Here is a 20,010-nt window from a genome sequence, read left to right as displayed (position 1 = left end):
TGTGTGTGTGTGTGTGTGTGTGTGTGTGTGTGTGTGTGTGTGTGTGTGTGTGTGTGTGTGTGTGTGTGTGTGTGTGTGTGTGTGTGTGATGGATGGATGGATGGATGTTCTGATTCAAGATGATGATGATCTCCAATAACACAAAGATGCTCTGCACAGATTGTCAAGAGGACAATCGCAGTGAAAAAACATGATCTGTAATAAATGGAAGGTTTTGTCAGATCAAAACAGACTCATTAAGCCATTTCTGTGAACTTTATAATTCACTAACTCAGTAAAAAGTCCCTCGTTGTTTATATTTCGGTGTGCAGTCAGTTTCTAATTTAGGTTTGAAGATGTTTTACTTCCTGCTGATATAATATTCAGTCCCATTAGATTTCATATGACCGGTCTTCACAGTGTCGCTGTCTCTTTATCTTTGCTCCGCTGTGTGTTTACTTGTGCATGTGTCAGCGTGATGTGTGTGTGTGTGTGTGTTTGTGTGTACATGTGAGCCTCTAGATATACAACGGAGACAGTATACGTTGCATGTAAATGAAGCTCTTTTGATGCCTTCGTACTGTATGTGGGAATTGTTTCTATAAATAAGCAGCAGCACGGTGATGTGTTCATCACAGAGGTCGGTGCTTTGGAAGACGTGCTCGGCTAAGAAAGTCAGTCCCCTGTGGAATATGAGCGTTGGAGAAACTCGGGCGGATGCACAACAAAATTGCGGGGGAATCGGATGCAGAAAAGCTGCTTTTGGGTGAAAATGAAACGAGAAACATGTCGAGGGAGATTGTTGCTGGGAATTCAAACGTCCCTTTCTTTTAAGAGATGACTTAAAAAACAGAATGCCTCCGCCGCTTTGTTTTTTTTTTTATTGTCTGGAAACAACCACAAACACCAAAAATCCTAAAGCTCATTACGGACTGCACATGGGCTTAATTAAAGACAGAAATGCCAATTGTCTGGTTCTAGAAGTGAATTTCACAGCACAGGAAACTCTTACGTGGCTGGGCTTTTTTCGTAGTATCCTCTACGTTGTCTGCGGAACAGAAAGCGGTGGATGCGTTCACATATGAAGCTCTCATTCACATTCCATAGTTCCTTAGACGAGGACCAGGACCGATTTCATCACAAAAGATCACCCGCAATCTTTCTTTCACCTCTAAATATGTTGATATTTTATCCTGCAAAGACTCGCCTGCAAATTCGGTTGTCGTCTTGACGAATTTGTTTAATCTCTTAATATTTGGTTTATACATTTTTAAAGAGATTTCATATCATAGAGGATCTTAAAAGGCCGTTTGCACAAACGTTGAGGCTTCCAGCACTAAAATAAACAGCTGTTTGCAATGTTCCATGCATTTCAGTACCCGTTTAGGCAAGTTGTGGCGTATCGGCTATGTTGTATGTCAGCAAAAATCCAGAGATACAGACTTTTCTGCAGAGCTGCAGTGGAAAAAAACCATCTCTTGCATCTAAAATATCAACAGTAATCATCGGTTTATGGTGCCAACTTTTCAAAGGGGCAAGAACGTCTGTTCTTCACTCTTAAATTATCATACTGTATATAATGTCTGTATATAATGATGTGCTATTCACGTCGACATGAACATATCCACAGGACTGGGCCATGAAAACAACTGCAACTCTCCGTCTCTGTGCAAGAAGGCAGGTTAGGCACTGCAGTATTACATAAATCCAGAGTCTTTGTGCATCTTTGTTCAAAGAATGATGAAGCATATAGCTCCTGTAGCCATGCATACCCTGCCTCAGGCCGTTGCAATGCATTTGATAGAAAATACACGAAAACGAATCACTTTTAAAGATAATGGATTTCGAAGAATGTGACAGTTTTTTTAAGATTTTAAGACAATCTATCATCCCATCGTATTCCACGGTCCGATTTGATGCGGTGTCGATATGGAGACAGCTTTTTTAATTGGTCTGGGGTTGCATCACCTCATGCTCCCTTTTTTTCCTCTCTGGGCCGGATTATGAAAGCTCGCTTCTGCCTAATGGAGACAGAATGAGTCGTCTGTGCTGTCTATCACTGCCTCTCGTCTGCCTCTCCCTCCCGTCTCCCCCCGATCCTCTCTGCCAAACCAGTCACAACTCTCTCTCGTCCATCTGCTCTTTGTGTCTCATCGCTGTGACCTTATCGCCCAGGTCGCCGACTGTATGAAGGGCAGGCCGGGCTGCAGGGACCCAAAACCCCTTATTTTGGGTTTGAATCTCTACCCATATAAATGACTTTCGGAGGATTTTCAATCGAGATTCAGGAATAAAAATGGCACAGCTTGTTTGAAAATGCTATTTTTGTGACAGTATTGAAAGGTCAGATCCTAGTTCCTGGTATTGTGTCTGCTCAGGTTTCTAGTAATTGAGAGAGGCTGAGCACACTATTAAATCAAATATATATCTTGTGTTTATTTTGCAGTAGTTAAATATTGATGTAATGTAAAAAATGAAACATCATTGCACATATTGAGCCATCTGTGTTTTTGACGTCCCGTTGGCTGTTGTTCTGTATAATAGGATTATGAATTTGCAGCCAGAGGGGAAGGTTATTGATAACATTAATATTAATGTGAATGGGGTTCAGGTTTTGGTTTTTCTATGTTTAAAAGAGGAAAAAGAGTTATCTTAACAGTATGAATTGGATCAAGCTGGGCTTATGACATGGTAAACCCAACCATTTTAAATATTTTATTGCATTTTGCTACTTAGATGAAAATGGCATTGATTTTTTCTTGGAATCATCATGATGTCATTCCATAGAAAGTTGATAACTATTGATATTGAATTATAACTTTTCACCTCTGGACATTTTTTATATAACAAAATATTATCTGACTATATATCTGATTCACTGTTATTTTTCTATCTGTTTATTTCCAGGGTACTGACTTCTATCAGTGAAGAGGAGGCCTAAAACAATGAAGGACAGTCGGCCTGTTCAGGACTAGCTCAGACCGAGGGAACTGCGAGGAGGTGGAGGAGGAAGAGGAGGAGAGACAGAAGAGAGAGAGAGAGAGACAAAGTAAATCACATGACCAGGCCTCGGAAAGGTTCCAAATTAGTGATGTTCCCCTCGGACAGGGATTACCTCCTCCCCGTCGTCTGCTTCTCCATCTCTCCCACTCTTCCTCCCTCGCACAGCAGAGCAGCCGCCCAGCTCCAAGACTCCGAGCCGTGAGAGCTCGCCCTGCTCACCCACCCACGCACATAGAAATTCACACACACACACACTCTCTCTCTCAAACACACACACACACAGACGCACACACGCTTTCGCATCCCGCTCATGGTCGTTGGCCTGTCCTCAGCTGCTGCTCCCGCTCTAGTCCTAGACCATGAAGAGGCCCAAGCAGCAGACGGGGCCGCTGAGCTTCCTGAACTTCTTCAGCAGGAAGCCCAAGTCGGAGCCCAAGCCCGAGAGGCCCGTGGAAGCCTGGCCCCGAGAGGAGGTGGCCCTCACGCTGACCCCGAGCGAGCAGCCAGAGCAGGTGAGACTATCAGAGCAGGTATATCTCATTTTATTTCTGCTTTGTTTTAACTTCTGGTAGGCAGTTTTTTATGAAATGTTTCATCTTGGTTTTATCGTGTTCCACTCTGTTGAAGTACAAATTGTTGTAATGATGTATACATAGTTTATTCTACCTCCATATGTGGAGATATATGTCTAGTTTTGTTGAATCAAAACGCCTCGCAAAAGAAAGAAGAGAAGCTGTAGATGATTAACTTTGGATGTATTAGCTTCTGCTTGCTTCCTCCCCTCACCCACACAGTTATAGCCCAAATCCATTAGACTGTTTATTTAATGAATTGGTAATTTCAAGAAATTCTGTTGCCAAGAAACCAAGTACACCAGGTACCCACGTGCATACACACTCAGCAATAATGAGTTCCACTACAAACGTGAGGATGTTCCATCCGCTTTCATGTATTCCTGAAAATAAACCTTTTGATTGTGAACAGCAGCGGAATACCTGTTTTTAACGTGCGTGACTGGCTTTTGGTGAACAGGACCTCAGCCTCACAGCAGAAGAGGCTGGAGGAGAAAGAAGAGAAGGCGGAGGTCCGGCGGCGGCGTCGGCGGAGGCAGGCGAGGACGGTGCTGCCACGGCCGATGGCGTGGGCGGGGTCAGCAGCGGCTCCACCGGCGTCCTGTCCCTCTCCACTTCCAGCCAGGAGCAGCTGTTGGACGAACACCTGGAGGAGTGCCCACTGTGCCTGCTCAGTCAACCGCGTTGCCACTTCCCACGACTCAGCTCCTGTTCCCACCGCACGTGCTCCGACTGCCTCCGCCAGTACCTGCGCATTGAGATCTCGGAGAGCCGGGTGGGCATCGCGTGCCCGCAGTGCCCCGAGACGCTGGCGCCGCTCGACGTCCGCGCCATCCTGGATGACCAGGCGCTGCTGGAGCGGTTCGAGGAGTATCAGTTGAGGCGCTTCCTGGCCTCCGATCCAGATACACGCTGGTGCCCTGCGCCTGACTGCAGGTGAGAACCCAAACACCAAAAACATATTCAGGTTTCGGGGCGCCAGGATAACGCAGTGGTAGAGTTGGTCCCCATCTCCCCCTTTCACTCTCACTCCCTCAATAAAAGACAAAAACTGCCCAGGTTTCTTAAAAAATGATTACGAATCCCCTCTTTTTGGTGTAAAGATAACTAACATTGAGGGAAGAAAATTGAATAAGGGAGCGGAGAAGGCATGAATAATGAAAATAATGGCTTCTCTAGCTTGTCTAAACTTGAAGAAAAATGTCCTTTTTTATTGGCATCGTGAGTCACACAGAAGCAGTTCAAATACTATAATTACCTTGAGGGGGAAAAAAAGGAGCCCCGATTCAACATTACAACATGGCAGCTCTGTTATCCCACCACTGGCTTTATGTTGAAACACAAGCTTTTTCAGAATGATTGACGGAGCTTTGAAAAGACGAACCGACAGCGACTGAGAGCTCCGTTTGAGATCTACATGCATCCCACGGCTGCTAAAAGTTTGACGCAACCAAAATATTTTCGCAGAACAGTCTGCTCTCGGATGCTGAAGCCTCTTTGTGTCTACAAGCCATCACTAATCGATGAAAATGTGAGACGACTCACATTAACACCGAGTGCACGTCGCTTTGGCAGTGGAAGAAAGGGATCGGCTCACTACAATATCACTATAACAATAATTACTGGGGATGTGCCTGGCATTTCTGCGATCATTTTCCCTTTTTCTTGCTCCCTGAGGATAAATGTGGATTACATCATGTCACACAGAGAGGTTTAAAGTCGCAGCTACGATGGAATTTCATTGCAGTATCGATCGAAGACGTCAGCGTAAATGATTCAAGGAGAAATGCTGCGGAAAAAACTGAGATATGTTTTCTTTTCCCCCCCATTCCCACAATAGACCACAGGACGTGTTCTGAGTTAACTCATCTTGTCTGCCGTTGTTTACAACAATGCAGGATCATCTTAATGTTCACAGAGGGGGTAACAGGAGAGGGCTGCTGATGGGAAATCATAATGTGTGTGTGTGTTCAAGGAATATTTGTGGTCCAATTTTGCACCAGGGGTTCAGGACTCGGCGCTAGACTGTCTGTCTCCCCGAGCGTCAGGGCTCACAGCCCGGCCGTGATGAATGAGTGGAAGCAAAAATCAATACGCCGATCTGTCTGACGCTGCGGTGAATTAAATATAACTCCGAAAAGAGAATCATATTTCCAAAAGTATCTCCGACAAATCTGCAAGGATTACGACTTCGGCGTATTTATAACATGAAGGTCAGCGGCGTTTTAAATGTGAAACAGTTCCCACATTGAGGAGCCTCCGAAGTGGTGACCCGTTCTGTAAACCGGTCACAGTGATGGTTTGTGTATTCCCATGCTCCCAAACATACACACATTCCTGGAGATCTTAGTGACGGCAGCTTAGCTGGAGATTATGTCGGCTCTGAGAGAGTGTGGCGAAATGTGGTGCTCTCTTTGTTGTGTGTGGTTTTTTTTTTCGCTGCCTAATGTGATGCTACCCAGGTGGTTTCAAATTAGCTTTTTTTTTTTTACCACACTCTTCACTTTTTCAACAAACTCCCCGAAAGGAAGCGTGGGTGGTCTTTTTTTTTTTTTTTTTCTGAGCATGAAGTTCTCAACTAATGTGATGTTACTGTTGCTGCATCGCTAATCAGGTCGATCTGAATAGAGTTTTACTTGAACTTCCGTCAAACTTTTTCTCAGTTAGACCACACAGCATGTGTTATTTTCTCAGTTTGATATATGCATTTGAGATTTCCTGGAAACGAACATGTTTTCTCCCCCTCACAAAACACACAGTGTGTCTCCTTTAGGCCTAACAAATGTGTTAAATGCATTTCCTTTCTCATCTCATCGTGGTCCGATATGGACTTAGGGGACATCTTGTGTCTGGTAGTTAAATATTTGCATATTCATATAGTCGGATACAAATTATTTGTCAAAGTAGAGTATTTTTAGATGTTTTAAAGCATTCATAGATGTGTGGATATATAAGGATGTGAGAACTTTGATCCATCTCCACGGGATGCCGATGCTGTTTGTGTTGCTGTGTGAACCTCTTTAAACATCTTTGCACGACGACGCGCGTTAAGGTGTTTAATATCCAACTAATCCAATTACCGCGAGGGTAAAGATATTCACCGATACCTGGAAATGTGTTTATGCATGAGCGTGTCCACGCTGGCTCTGTTGTTCAGCCCAAAGGGGGGTTGACTTGAGACACAAGCCAGTTAAATCCGATCCGACAACCGAAGTGGGATCCAGGCGGCAGCCCGATAATCCTCTGTTATGTGAGTGCTGCTCCTCAGCTTGTCTGATTCATCTACCTTTTTGACAAACCTGAAAACCGAAAAAAGGCTGGAGATGCCAAAGGAAAAACCCTGGAGGAGCTTTTCAAACACTTCACAGCAGAGCAGTACCGCCTCGATCCGAAAGGCTCTGAAAATCACTGGCTTGTATTTGATCATTCCATGCTTTTGAATATTAAACTGGGTGTTAATGTGGCCTCGGAGGAGTGAGATTAGGTCCACTGTTGTTTGTTATCCTCACGTCTGCTGGAGATCTGAGGATGTCTAAGGATTTCTGCTTGACTGGAAAACCAGTCCCGCAGATGTTTGTTTCTCTCTTTGAACTGTGATTGTTGAGGCACACAGTCAACAACTGTGCTGTTTGTTCGCAAAGACAAGAAAGGACAACTCTCATTTAATCGATATCCCAGCCAGAAAAGCAAAGTTGCGTGTATTTCAACCTCCCATGATGCCTCACACCGAAGAATCCCCCTTTAGCTACATATTAAATGTATGTGATTTTCATCTCTGTCCCTCCTCAGCTATGCGGTGATAGCTTACGGCTGTGCAGAGTGTCCCAAGCTGAGCTGCGGCCGCGAGGGATGCGACACGGAGTTCTGCTACCACTGTCGGCAGCTGTGGCACCCCAACCAGACGTGTGATCAGGCCCGGCGGCAGCGAGCCCGCCACACCTCCGGGGGCAACGACGCCTCCACGCTGTACGTCTTCAATGAAGAACCTGGAGGAGGTGAGCCTTTTTTTTTTCTCCCCGTCTTTATTCCAAACCTTTTTTTTTTTTTCTTTTTTTTTTTTGGAATAAAGACATTTGATGTTTTTTTTTTCTGGATGAAAAAACATGGCGGACAGCCCTCACACATTCACTCTGTTGCTGAAGATGCAGAGGAGATCAAAGCGTGCCCTCGCTGCGGTGCCTACATCATGAAGACCAACGATGGCAGCTGTAACCGTATGAACTGCACTGTGTGTGCCTGTCAGTTCTGCTGGCTGTGTATGCAGGAGATCACCGACGTGCACTACCTCAGGTACGACACACCCAACAGAGTCATTTTATTTACCTCCAGAACAGGCAATTACGCGATTCGTCCTATAGAATATAACGATTTAGAAATCGTTCACTTTATTCATCCAGCAAAAAGGCTGAAGAGTTTCAGTTATTAAGTTTTTGAGTTGCTGTTTGGTTGAAACTAAATTGGCATTTTCACTTTTTCCTTTTTTTTTCTTTTTAAAGTCGAAACTAAAATCTGAGAAATAATCCAAATAATCAATAATAAAAATAGTCATTTCGGCCTACACATTGAAAGTATACTGCACAAAAACACAAGACAAAGAACTTTTTTCTTCAATTCTTCCTAAAGGAAAATACACTTAATATAGCTTTCTGCAAAATTAATGTACTTGTGTTTGCATCCCTGTTCCATCTGTATGTTTTAAAGCAATACCTAGTCGGGGCTAAAAACTGGGCCACTCACACTACATTATGTCACTGCTTAGAGGCAGCGCTGCTTTAAACTCTTTGTCTGGGCTTCCATTGATTTTTCCAGTCCTGGAAGGGAGTCGCTGCTGACTTGTCATCAATTAATCCGCTCTATCTGCCTCCATGTTTCCATGCGGCAGAATATGTAACTCAAGCTATAAGGCGAGCTAGCAGGTGATGAGCTACGTCGACCAAAAACCAGTTTCATCTCAGTTTTAAAAAAGTGTAGCTATGTATGGATCTTTCACGTGTGTGTTGTTTTGTCTGCACGAGCCGCATTGCGTCTCCTTTTCCCCGTCTGTCACACTACACGTAATAGTGAACATCCTACAGAAGGGCAAAGCTTTTAGCGTCTCACAGCCAAATCGACCAACTTCAATATCTTCCCATAACACACACAAACACTCAGCCTTTTAGAACCCCAAAGTGGCATTTGCTGTTGAAACACAACCCTGTGCTATTTGTGTTGCTCATATCGTCGCTGCTGAAAACCTTAATTGCTGCTTGATTAACACCAAACAGCACGAGTCATTGCTGCACTGCTTTCCTGTTGGCAGTTTGAATTACAGCACAACACAGGAAAGATTGATATTGCATTAACGAAGCACTTTAAGGCAACACTTATTATCCCGGACGTCAAATCGAGTGACAAAGTATTAAATAAAGCTTAAATAAACCAACCTTTTTCATCCGTCAGCACTACGTAAGATAGGTGTGTGAATGGTCGCCGGAAATGACTGTAATTGAGGACAAAGCTAGAATGAGGAATGCAGATGAGATCATTGGTTTTGGGTAATGATGCAATGACAGCATTGAGACAGACAGTTAATCTTGGTAAGGCTGCTGTAAGTACTCGTTTATTTCACCTGCATCTTAAGTCGGATTATCATTATGAGTATGTCTATTGTGAGTTCACACCATCTGTGTATATTTTAAACATTCAATTCAATCTGCTTTGAGCTAAATGCTAACATGGTTAGCAGGTCATATTTACCAGCGTCACCACCTTAGCATTTCTTATTTACATGTATTTGTACATAAAATAAAGTAATGGGGCATATAAAAATGTTGACCTGATGAATGAAGGCAATAGAGGAAAAGTCGGGGGAGGTCATGAGGATTTGAACCTTGAATACCTTGAATATATTTCACTCAAGGAGAAAATGTCAGTTTGTCTGGACCAAAGTAGAAGAATAAACTGACACAAAGACATTTCCACCCATATGGCCACAATGCTCATGTTTTCTAAATGTTTGTACCATTTTTATTTACTGAACTCATGAAGGTGTATCTGTGTGTCTCAGTCCTTCAGGATGTACATTCTGGGGGAAGAAGCCATGGTCTCAAACCCGCAAGGTTCTGTGGCAGGTGGGCATGTTGCTCGGAGCGCCGGTGGTCATCTCCCTCATCGCGGGCATCGCCATCCCGGTCATCATCGTGGGCATACCAATCTACATGGGCCGCAAGGTACAAAACCTGTTTGTTGCATCAGTTGCAAATGACTCCTATATGGTTGACTAGCATGTTAAAAGTGAACAAATCCGTCTGAATGAATTATATCTGAATCAACCACCATCTTCCACCAGATATTATCCAATATTTCCTGCTAATTTTTGCTTGTAATCAACACATCATGGAAGTCCTGCAGGTCGGGTGAATCGCAAACTAGCGGCACACGAGTGCAACTTAAATGTTCGCTTAATATTCATCAAGTGCGTCGTCTCGTCTGAGTTTTTGTTTGTGAAGGTCTCGCCGGCTATTTCTCTTTCCCCTCATGCACGCCCGGGATGTTTATATGACAGGAATAAGTGTTCGCAGAACAACAACGACCAAATTAAATTTCCATGATCTAATTTGTGTTTTATTTATGACTTTGCAGGTCCATGGTCGCTGTAAGAAAAACAATATCTCAGGAAGTAAGCACTACTTGACTGTGGCAAGTGGGGTGATGATGTCAGTGTTTGTGTCGCCGGTCATAGCAGCTGTCACTGTGGGTAGGTAACAAACAAGCAGATGGAATTGCCCTGTGGTTTAGTAAAGACACCAAAGAGGCCCCATTATGCTAAATATGCTCTTATTTTTGAATAATAAGTAGTAGTTGTATCACAATGTCTAATATCCGAGGGCAGTGTTTGTGGATCAAGATGAGGGTTTGACCAGGAGGCTGGCTGCTTTCTGTAGAGAGTCTCAGATTATATTATCCATAATAACGTTAGGAGTCTAAAATCAATGCAAGAGAAATTAGATTACCCAAAAAGTCAAACTATTCCTTTAGAGGGTGCATATATTCAGGTAAAACAAACATTTTTAAATTAATTATAGAGGAAAGAATACATCTGATATCATTTTAAGTCTTAATAGATCTTAATTGCCTCAATAAAACAAATAACTGATATGAAAAATACAGAATCCAAATAATCAGTTCCAGACAAAACTTTGATCAATTCAACCAGAGTTTATAATTAATAACAGAATAAGGTCATGATAACAATAATAAGATAGAAGAGAAGAGGGAAAATAATTCACAGTAGCATTTTGATGACCCTTCCTTCTGGTAACGTTTACCGCACACTGACCAGCCGTCCCTCGCCACACATTTAGCCGCATTGTTCTTTTCACCCTCATCCCCTCCCACCTGCTTTATCACCGCACGACATCCCAATGATTTGTTTCCCATATTTCAGCCGTTTCTCTGTTTTTTGCACACGCATCCTCCTTTTTTCCCCCGTGGTCTGTTTGGCTGGCAGGCTCGTCCTCTTGCCCCGGTTTCACCCCGTCGCTGAGTCAATAGCGTCCCGGAGTACCCGCTGTGTTAATGATGTCCCTTTGTTTGGTCGGCAGAGCTTTGTGTTCCCAAATTCCTATCTCGATCACAGGTTACATAATCACACAGGCTGCCGCTCGTTGAGTTCGGGAGCTTGTTGAAAGCACTTTTTGTGAAGGTTATGGAGGAGAGTGTTGAGAAATCGAACTTTTGATATTCTTAATTTTGACTTTATATCAAGACCACCATAACACAGACACAAAGGACATAAGGTCGGAGGCTGACATAAGATTGATAAATATAAAATAGAAATATGAAGTATTCAGTAGACTCAAATAAAAACAAATGATCAATGTCTCCAATTAAAAGAGAATGGATTCAAAAGTTTGCAAGGAAATAAGTTGTTGAAAGATGACATAACTTCCTGAAGCATTAAGCGATTGTTTGAGACGATACAATTGCATAGATATGAAGGTAAAGATGCCAAGAAAAGCTTCATAGATCAGCGTTTTGTGTGCTGTGCAGTGTGTGAAGCAGGAGGGGCTCCCTCTTGTGTTTATTTGGGGTATTGCAGTATGATAAATCCACCTATTTAACATGTCTTAAAACTTAATACTCAATGTGTGTTTAATATTCATCTCACAGTGTTTCTGTTTTCCTGCAGGTGTGGGTGTGCCGCTGATGCTGACTTATGTCTACGGGGTCGTCCCCATGTCGCTCTGTAGGAACGGTTGGTGTCGATCGCAGAACGAGCCCCCCGAAACACACAAAATCCAACTGGAGGACTTAGCCAGCTGTAAGTGCAGAATTTACAGAAACATTTGACGTTAGAGGTAGAGAGGTAGATGATGAAACGGCTACCGGGCTTATTTTTTTCTCTTTAACCATGGAGCCGGAGCCAGTAGGTAATTTGCTTAGCTTAGCAGTTTGCATAAAGAAAAGTAACTATTACTGTAGCTTCATGTAATGAACAAACTAAAGTAAATCTAAATTGTAGAGCTTTTCCTTTAATAAACTAAAGACTCTTGACTTAAGTAGGTGCATTGTCATTTTTTTCTCCAAAGTGCAACCTGATCTGATGAAGTTTCAACTTCTCTTATAGATCTTCTATTCTCTCATGTAGTCAGTGACCACTGGACGGGTCAGAACAACCCGACGCTCAGCGACACCAGCGTCCAGGAAGTCAGAGTCAGTGTACAGGAAGTGGGCGTCCTCCCCAGTACGAGCACCACGCCCCCCGAGCTAGATAGCTATGAGGAATTGGATGAAGCCATGAAACACCACGTATACACCCAGCAGGAGAGCCAAGCAGAGTGCGAGGTGGTTATTGTGCCTGACAGCAAGCTCGATGACACACAAGCGTTTCCTCTGAGGTAAATGTTGCCTCTTTATGTTCTTTTATTTTTTAGGATACTTTTTAACATGTGTTTAATTATACAATCTTGGTTTTGACAAATCAATGCATTCTTTGCATGGACTTCCTCTTGTCAGAACCATTCTGATTGCCTTGCAGGTTTGTATTGATTGCTGTATGTCTTCCTCCTGTCGCCACAGGGAAGGAACCAATATTGAGGTCCGTGTGGAAATCGAGAGCCACCCAAGAGGCGCCCGCCAGTCCAGCCTAAGTAGCATCCTGTCCAGCCGAAGCTTGTCAGTGGAGTCGCTGAGACGCTCGCAGTCCCAGTCCCAAGACTACCTGTGTGCCTCAGAACTGGAAGAAAGACGAGAGGGGGGAGGAGGAGGAGGAGGAGAAGAGCAGGAAGGACGAGAGAAACCAGGCGGGGAAGCAGGCGGATACGAAGGGACAGTTTACCCGGTCTTTGAAATAGATGGTGTATGAGGTCCTCCAAGGCAGGCTTCGTGCTTGGTTGAAGATCAGTCAGGTTTTCACGGAAATAAAGAAATCCATGAGCTGACGTGTCACTGAATTGACCTGGAAAATCGTTGGCCAAGGCCACCTCCTGCTTCCAAGACAGGCCCTCCCACCAGTTGCCTTCTAGCTCCAGCCTCTAAGGAAGACGCGGGTTTAGAGAGAGCAGATGAAAAAGTGTGTGTGTCTGTGTGTGTGTGTGTGTGTGTGTGTGTGTGTATGAGATAAATGGCATGAAGTCTATTACGGATACATCAGAGAGGTGGATATACTGTAAAGCAGACAGAATAGCATCCATCACTGAATCTATACTGGAAGTGACTGAGAGCATGTTTTTTTTTTCCCCTACGTTGTCCTTTATGAAAGTGACTACCTTACACCCAATCGATCATAAATCTATTTCATGAGGCCCTCTCTTCGTCTGGCTCACACTTCTTATAAGTGACCTCACCTCCTTCCTCCCCTCTCCTTCAACAAACAAGGAGACCCCCCCGCACGCATGATTTGTTTTATGGGGGGATTAAGAATCTGACAACTGTTGCGTCAGCAAGTTAAAATCACATGCCTCCCAAGCCAAGTTGCAAGACAGTAGGGGGGGGGATTTCTTTTGGTCCCACCTGAATTGGACAACCTCAAACAGACGACGCATGCTGCACTGTTCGATTACTCTTTTGTGAACCAGTTGAAAATGAGAGAGCCGTCGAAGCCTGTAACTTTTATTCTCTATTGGAGTAAGAAAAAAAAAAAGTGCTCTGTGACATTACAGCAGTGATTGAATTGACTGGGTGGCTTATAAATACCATTAATTATAGCTATTGATCTCAAATCCACAGTCTTCCATGGAAGCAGACAGGAGGCAATGCCACTTATGCATTGTTTTAGTGCAGCTTTTTAAGCCCGCGAGAGGCAATTTCCTTTTAAAATGCAGTCTTTCTCTGAAGAGGCTTCAATTTTAAAGTAGCTGCATGATTCTCCTAGTTGCTGTGTATTCCAGGATAACACACAAATGCACGCATGCACTGACATATATGACCACACACACGCACACACACACACAGCAGTCAGTGTAGTTGCAATAGTGTGCGCTGCTGAGACCATTCAATATAAACTAAAGACCCTCTCAATGATCACAGAGCACCAAAATTGCAACAGCAGCATGCCACCTTCAGGCCAAACTCTAATAATCCCTACTAGATGATTTTATGATAAATCAATGACTGTACATGCTCTGCTTAGCTTCCTGAGTGTGAAATAAATGCGAGAGACAGACGTGGACATGACCTGATAACCTGTGCTGGGTTGTGGAGAGAAATGAAATAAAGATTTCACCATGAAGGATGAAAACGCCACGCATGTTTTGTGTCTGACACGAATGGATTTTTCCTTCGATGAGAGTTCAAGTGGAGTTCACTGTTTCCTAATACATCAGTGGGCTTTATTGTGTAGCTTTATAGTACAGACAGGAGAGCTTGTAATAATGCAGATGTCATAGTGGGGATGGTGCAGGTTATGGTAATCATCTAAGACCAGTGGTTCCCAACCTGTTTGGCTTGTGACCTCTAAAAGGTGTTCTTGTGACCCCGTGTAACTGACTCCAAGTCTTTTTTTTTTAATGTGCTTGTTTCTTTCTCATGAATTCGATATGTCAGGAACGCCTGGAGGGAATTTCTTCAAATTTGGCACAAACATCCACTCCATTTGGTGGTCAAAGGTCACTGTGACCTCACAAAACACGTTTTGGGACATAACTTAAATTCATATGCTATCAGGACAATTTCACACAAACATCTAAAAGGATAAAATGATGAGGTGAGGACCTTGTTGGACAGACATGGATGTAAACTGCAGCATGACCGGTTGGAGGAGGCAAACAACCGTGAGGCGGTAACACTAGTTTTACTTTGTGCTTTTTGAATATTAATCTGAAATAAAATGATCTAATAATTCACAAAAAAAACGAGGAAAGTCTGAAAAGATTAATATACCCATTTGTGTCTGAATTGAGTTTTGTTTCCCTGTTTTCCTCTGTCGATAATCATCTCATCTCACGACCCCTTGTGGTGTCTTTATCCTCAGTTTGGGAACCTTTGTCTTAGGCCACCACGATAATTAAAAAGTCAATTTATAGGTTATTTTGTTAAAAAATGGCTTACAGCTCATATCCCCAAATATGACCATGTTGAAGAAGGGCCACAACCACGCTGTAATAACTGGATGTAATCATTAGAGGGCGCCAATATACAAAAAAATTAGAATTTAAGCATTTGCCTAACATTGAGTTTTGAAGCGTGAGTTGATAATTTGTGATAAATTATTGTTCAGCACTTAACATATATGTGACCCAGCCTGGAAAAAAAATTAATAATGGAGAAGAAATTGCTTTAAAGAGGTTTTTTTTACATATCCATCACTAAATAATCCTGTAGTTTGAACCCTAAAATAAGTATGTTTCTAAATAAAACACGCTATTCTTTCTAAATAAAACAACATAAAGGCTCAATAAACAACAGAAAGTCTATAAGGACAAAAAAAAAGTGCAATAATAAGCTCATTAAGCACAAAGTCATTAGAGAGTATAAAGTTCTTCACACTGCAACGTTAATGTCGCGGTGTTTTATTAAGGTCGCTCCTTTAAACGGGAGCACTTCGGACCGTCAGTGAGTCAAGGTTACAGGGATACGCCCTTAACTTTAGAGCCGGTGCAGTAGGTGTTCGCCCTCCGCCGGTTCTCTACTGAGGAGGGGGGGAGAGAGGGGATAGGGGGGAGACAACCGGAGCGTTTCAGGGTGGTAACTTCTATATCAGCGGGGCTCTCTCCATCCTCTTTTGGCGCATCCTCCGTCGAGCACCATCCTGCTGTATTTACCTTCCCGTAGTCCGGACGCGGAGACTTGGGGCGGGGGAGGTGAAATCCACCTGCCGGAGAGCGGAGACACACCTCGGGATGGATGCCCTGAAATCTGCCGGCAGAGCGATTATCAAGAGCCCCGGAGTTCCGCGGCACACATGGGGAACTTCCAAGCACGAAAGTGAGTGAGACGGTTTTTGGTTTGTCATGTTCGGATTCGCGACAATGTTGCGCAAGATTGTGGAGAAGACGGTGAAATGTATCCGGGGAGGGAGGAGAAGGACGGTGTGTGCCTCTGGCTGCTCGTGGTTGTGGACTGTTGTGCTTTTTTATGTTTGTCTTGTTGCTAAATGTATCTGAGCTGGATATACAGTAGTGTAAACAGCTGTTAAATCACAGGTCTGCGTGGTTCAGGCTCGGTTCTAATCGCTTTGCTTCCCTGTGATGTCAGCTGTCATTTACCAAAACAACCAGGTTAGCATACATGAGATAAACCCCCCCGCAGCTAATTCAAACTGATACCGGAAATGAGTCGATTACTCGACTTTTTTTCATTTAGAGTCAGTCGATTCAGGGAGGAAAAAATTTATTTTTTATGTTTGATTAATTGTTCTGTGTGAACAAGGTGAACATGCCAAATATAGTTAGGATTTGCTGAGTATTTCTGAGTTTTTCACTGTTTGGTCTGACAAAACAAGACATTTGAATGCATCACATCCTCTTAGAACTGTTTTAAAAAATATATATATTCATAGAGTAAATAATTAATCAAATAAATGAGCTACACATAATTAAATACCAATTTGTTGTAGCCCTAAATTAAGTGTAAATGCTATAATTATTGCAATTTGTACAAACAAGAGATAAACACTGCATTTTAGACTCAGTACTGAATACCTTAAAGAATGTAAATCTACATAAAGCCTAAAGTGATTTTTATTATTGTCCTCTGAACACATTAATGAGGTAATTCACAATATTTGGAAAACAAACAAATAAAAAAAAACCATCTATATGTGTATTCTTCATCAATGCACCAAACATAGTTTTATTCAGTTGATTCAGGAAGTGCAAACTGTGCACGGCTGCTCCTCGGTCCCTACAGTGTGAAGTACAGGAGGATGTTGAAGGGTTAGAGCAACAAACCGCGTGACGGGCAGAGCGAGGCTGCTGCCTGCAGCTCGGCTGTCTCCCTGATGTGTGGAGTGTTGTCTTGAAAGCTCCCTCCCTGCAGCTACATCGCCTCTGAGCTTCTCACGCCTATAAATGCTAGCATGCTGGCATGCTTTTTTTTTTCTCCTCTTTTTTCTTTTTTGCCTTATCTTGGATTCCTGTGTTGTGAATAATCTGCAGCCCATGTCCGCTTTAATTAAACATGACTGATGAATTTCACATCCAGAAAAGAGTGTCTTTACTCTCTCGAGGAAATGTTCTACATACATGATTGAATATTGAGTATTGAGTCTGCAGGATTTAGAAGTTTTCCCTTTGGATTAGGGCTTTAATGAGGTTATCTTGAATGGTTTAAGATGTTGACTGTTGACAGCTGCTGGACTGAAAACTTCCGATCTTGGCTTTTGTGCAAACATTGATGGATGGCAGTTGTTATTGTTTTCCTGCCAGCAACATATTCTCCATCGTTACCCTGGTGACTTAACGATGACAGAAGCTGTCACACAAACCATCAACATCTTATATTGAAAGCTGTATTTGTGTCACACAGTTAGGAGGACACCCCGCATTGTGCTTTTCTCCTCTTTATTGAAGAGGAGAGAGGGAAGGGAGGGAAAAAAAAGCTGAGTGATGTCGCAGGTTCCAGCTGTATTCCAGCGTGTGATGACAGAAGCGAGCTGTGTCTGAGAGCCTCCAGAGGAATCAGGCTGAGAAAATGTGAACATAGCTGTCACCACCAGTGCAGACAGACGGGAGTGAGCGCTGATGTCCAGGAGCTACTTAGCAGGCAATTTAGGAGAGAGAGGACGGCGTCTGTGTGCCAGCATGTGGCGATGCGTCAAAGCTGGCTTTCGGAATGCAAATGAGGCAACGTTGCAGCTGCTTGAGACATCTAGTGTGTCGTTAAATGGCCACAGCTAATGACAATATATACGGTCAATGTGTGGTCATGTAAGTACTTGCTTGGTCATATGATGTAAAATCAATGTCACAATACATTTTAACTGCTGTGTGAGTTTCTGTCGAAGGATCACGTGTGAAAAATCCCATTCAGACGTGCACCTCGTTAGGGTTAATGGAAATTTTGCCTGTCAGTCTAATGTCTGAATGATGTCTGAATGAGCTCTTGAGTCCGTTAAAGTCATGACAGCAGTTTTACCAGGTCGGACCAGGTAACACAGTCTGAATACTGTTAATGTGAAGTCTGCAGTAGCAAGATAAAATGAATGGAAATTCAATGAATGCCTGGTTTGGTCTTGAAAGGGAAAATAAGTTTTGAAGTGCAACGCTGATGCAGCGTGTGATTAAGCACCTTGATAGCATCACTTTCCTGCAGTGTCACCATTTTCTGTCGGGCAGCAGGTTTGCCAAACATTGCGACAGGGTCCTGTCAAGCCTTTAGGAACATTGCCACCAATTTCTAAATATAGAAAAGCTTTTAGTTTAACAGACAGATGGGCAATGCTTCTTATTTCTTGTCTGAAAAGAGCTAAAATTGAAAGATATTTACTGTCACCATGGCTGTGGCCTTCCTGGTGTACGTTTTAAACACTGTCTTCTACTGACAATGTGCACGTCTGACTAATCCATAATTATTACCACTAAATCTCTGACTTTTGTATTTGTACAATCTCAGGATAAGACATGAGAAATAAGTAAAAAACATGTTCATCGGTTACTATGTTAAGTCACAGTAGCCGTTTAAAGAAACAAAAAAAAAACATTTTTTTCACTCTACCTTACTTGCATAAAAACATATTTATTTCTGGACTTGGATGAAGTCATTTTTCAGTTCCTTTGCCAGCAAAAAAACTGACATGTACCACACTTCCCCATCGCCCCTGGTGGGCGTCCGTTGTCATCTGTTGAGGTCAAAGCCACTGGCAGGACGGAAGAGGACACAGCGTGTGCCCCGAGTACAAGCCTTCCCTTTGGATCACATCACATGGAAGCAGCGCAGAGCTTTCAGTGTCTCAGAAGTCACACACACACACACACACACACACACACACACACACACACACACACACACACACACACACACACACACACACACACACACTTTTGCCCTTGGCACCAAGGATGTTTGTGCTGTACAGTCTGCATCAATTTAAAATTGTATAGCTTTGGGACAAACAGGGGACTCACTGAATCCAGTGTCCTTGGGTCCAGGATTGTTTTCTTGTAATTCTTATAGTGGTGTAAATATCAAAGCCTGCGTCTGCTGCACGCCTTTGTGATCAATGTCAAAGAAAGTAAAAGGGGGAAAAACGAATGGAAAATAACCCGTAGCTTCTTTTTTTAGTTCTTGAACACACATCTCGTGAGCTTTATTGCCGGGAATAAAATGTGAGAATCTGCAGTTTGCATCGCTGTGCTTTGCAGTCGAGAGAGAAAGGCTTGATCTGAAATTAGTGGACTCGACAGTCGTTAGGTTCGACCGGCTGGAACCTCTGGCTCTGAATTCAGTTCTATTAAAGCTGACAGGGGCTTGAATGACGCGCAGGAGGCAGCGGTGTCAGTTAGCACTGACCCTCGAGGAGCAATTATCCCTCAATGGCTCGTTAAGAGTCAGTAACCCGTGAGTCAGGGACACACCAGGGAAGAGGAGGAGGAGGGGCTTGGGGGACGATACGGGATCACGATGAAAGGAATGTCATCAATACATTAGGAGAGGGATGAACGCGGGGATTAGTGCGACGCAAACGACAAGGAATGCCTCGGCTTTCAATGTGATCGCAGCTGATGAGTTGATAATTGGTGTCTGATGGAGCTTGTTTGGATTTGTGTTGCGATGCAGAATTAATGTCATTAATGGTGCTTCGAGTGCCAAAAACCACCCCATAATAACATAATCTGTCTGTGTAGACTAGGAACCCAATTTAAAAAGAGATTTTTACCCAAATCACAGAAAGCATATTTTCTCATCATCTCCAGTGGTATCCAGCCAAGCGGACGGTTTTGTTTTTGTCTGCATGTTATCGGCTATTCTCCAAGTTTTTCTGCTGCCATCACAATCCAATAGAGGGGAATTTAGAATGACGGAAATGTTTAAATGT

General features: G+C 43.2%; 2 protein-coding genes across 5 annotated transcripts in view; both read left to right on the top strand.

The window, feature by feature from the left end:
* The first annotated feature begins 2,886 nt into the window (after window positions 1-2,886).
* LOC311026508 (E3 ubiquitin-protein ligase RNF19A) lies at window positions 2,887-14,284 on the top strand. Of its 3 annotated transcripts, none has more exons than XM_084030108.1 (9): window positions 2,887-3,494; window positions 4,015-4,490; window positions 7,344-7,549; window positions 7,697-7,844; window positions 9,601-9,763; window positions 10,176-10,290; window positions 11,725-11,856; window positions 12,184-12,433; window positions 12,615-14,284. In XM_084030108.1, exons 1-9 carry the CDS (start codon window positions 3,342-3,344, stop codon window positions 12,898-12,900), a joined length of 1,929 nt encoding a protein of 642 aa, XP_083886234.1. In that variant the 5' UTR covers window positions 2,887-3,341; the 3' UTR covers window positions 12,901-14,284. The 3 variants fall into 3 exon arrangements, with proteins under 3 accessions (XP_083886234.1, XP_083886232.1, XP_083886233.1); XM_084030106.1 differs by having other exon boundaries at window positions 12,163-12,433; window positions 12,615-14,283; XM_084030107.1 differs by having other exon boundaries at window positions 7,703-7,844; window positions 12,163-12,433; window positions 12,615-14,282.
* Window positions 14,285-15,727: 1,443 nt separating this feature from the next.
* The window catches only part of LOC311026541 (low density lipoprotein receptor adapter protein 1), a 29,579-nt gene continuing 25,296 nt past the window's right edge, over window positions 15,728-20,010 (top strand). For both annotated transcript variants that reach the window (XM_084030168.1, XM_084030169.1), the window contains exon 1: window positions 15,728-15,959. In XM_084030168.1, the coding sequence (XP_083886294.1) occupies window positions 15,875-15,959 (85 nt within the window). In that variant the 5' untranslated portion in view covers window positions 15,728-15,874. The remainder of the gene's footprint in view (window positions 15,960-20,010) is intronic.

This window comes from Eutrigla gurnardus, assembly GCF_963514095.1.
Source record: "Eutrigla gurnardus genome assembly, chromosome: 16".
NCBI lineage: Eukaryota > Metazoa > Chordata > Actinopteri > Perciformes > Triglidae > Eutrigla > Eutrigla gurnardus.
Note: the sequence above shows the minus strand (reverse complement) of the source record. Positions and strands in the feature narration are given on the sequence as shown.

Bases quoted from the DNA above. Each gene is read 5' to 3' on its own strand.
- LOC311026508 (XM_084030106.1), top strand. From the start codon at position 3,342: ATGAAGAGGCCCAAGCAGCAGACGGGGCCGCTGAGCTTCCTGAACTTC. The intron at 10,291-11,724 runs GTAGGTAACAAA...GTTTTCCTGCAG, and splicing joins CATAGCAGCTGTCACTGTGG to GTGTGGGTGTGCCGCTGATG. The intron at 12,434-12,614 runs GTAAATGTTGCC...CTGTCGCCACAG, and splicing joins ACACAAGCGTTTCCTCTGAG to GGAAGGAACCAATATTGAGG.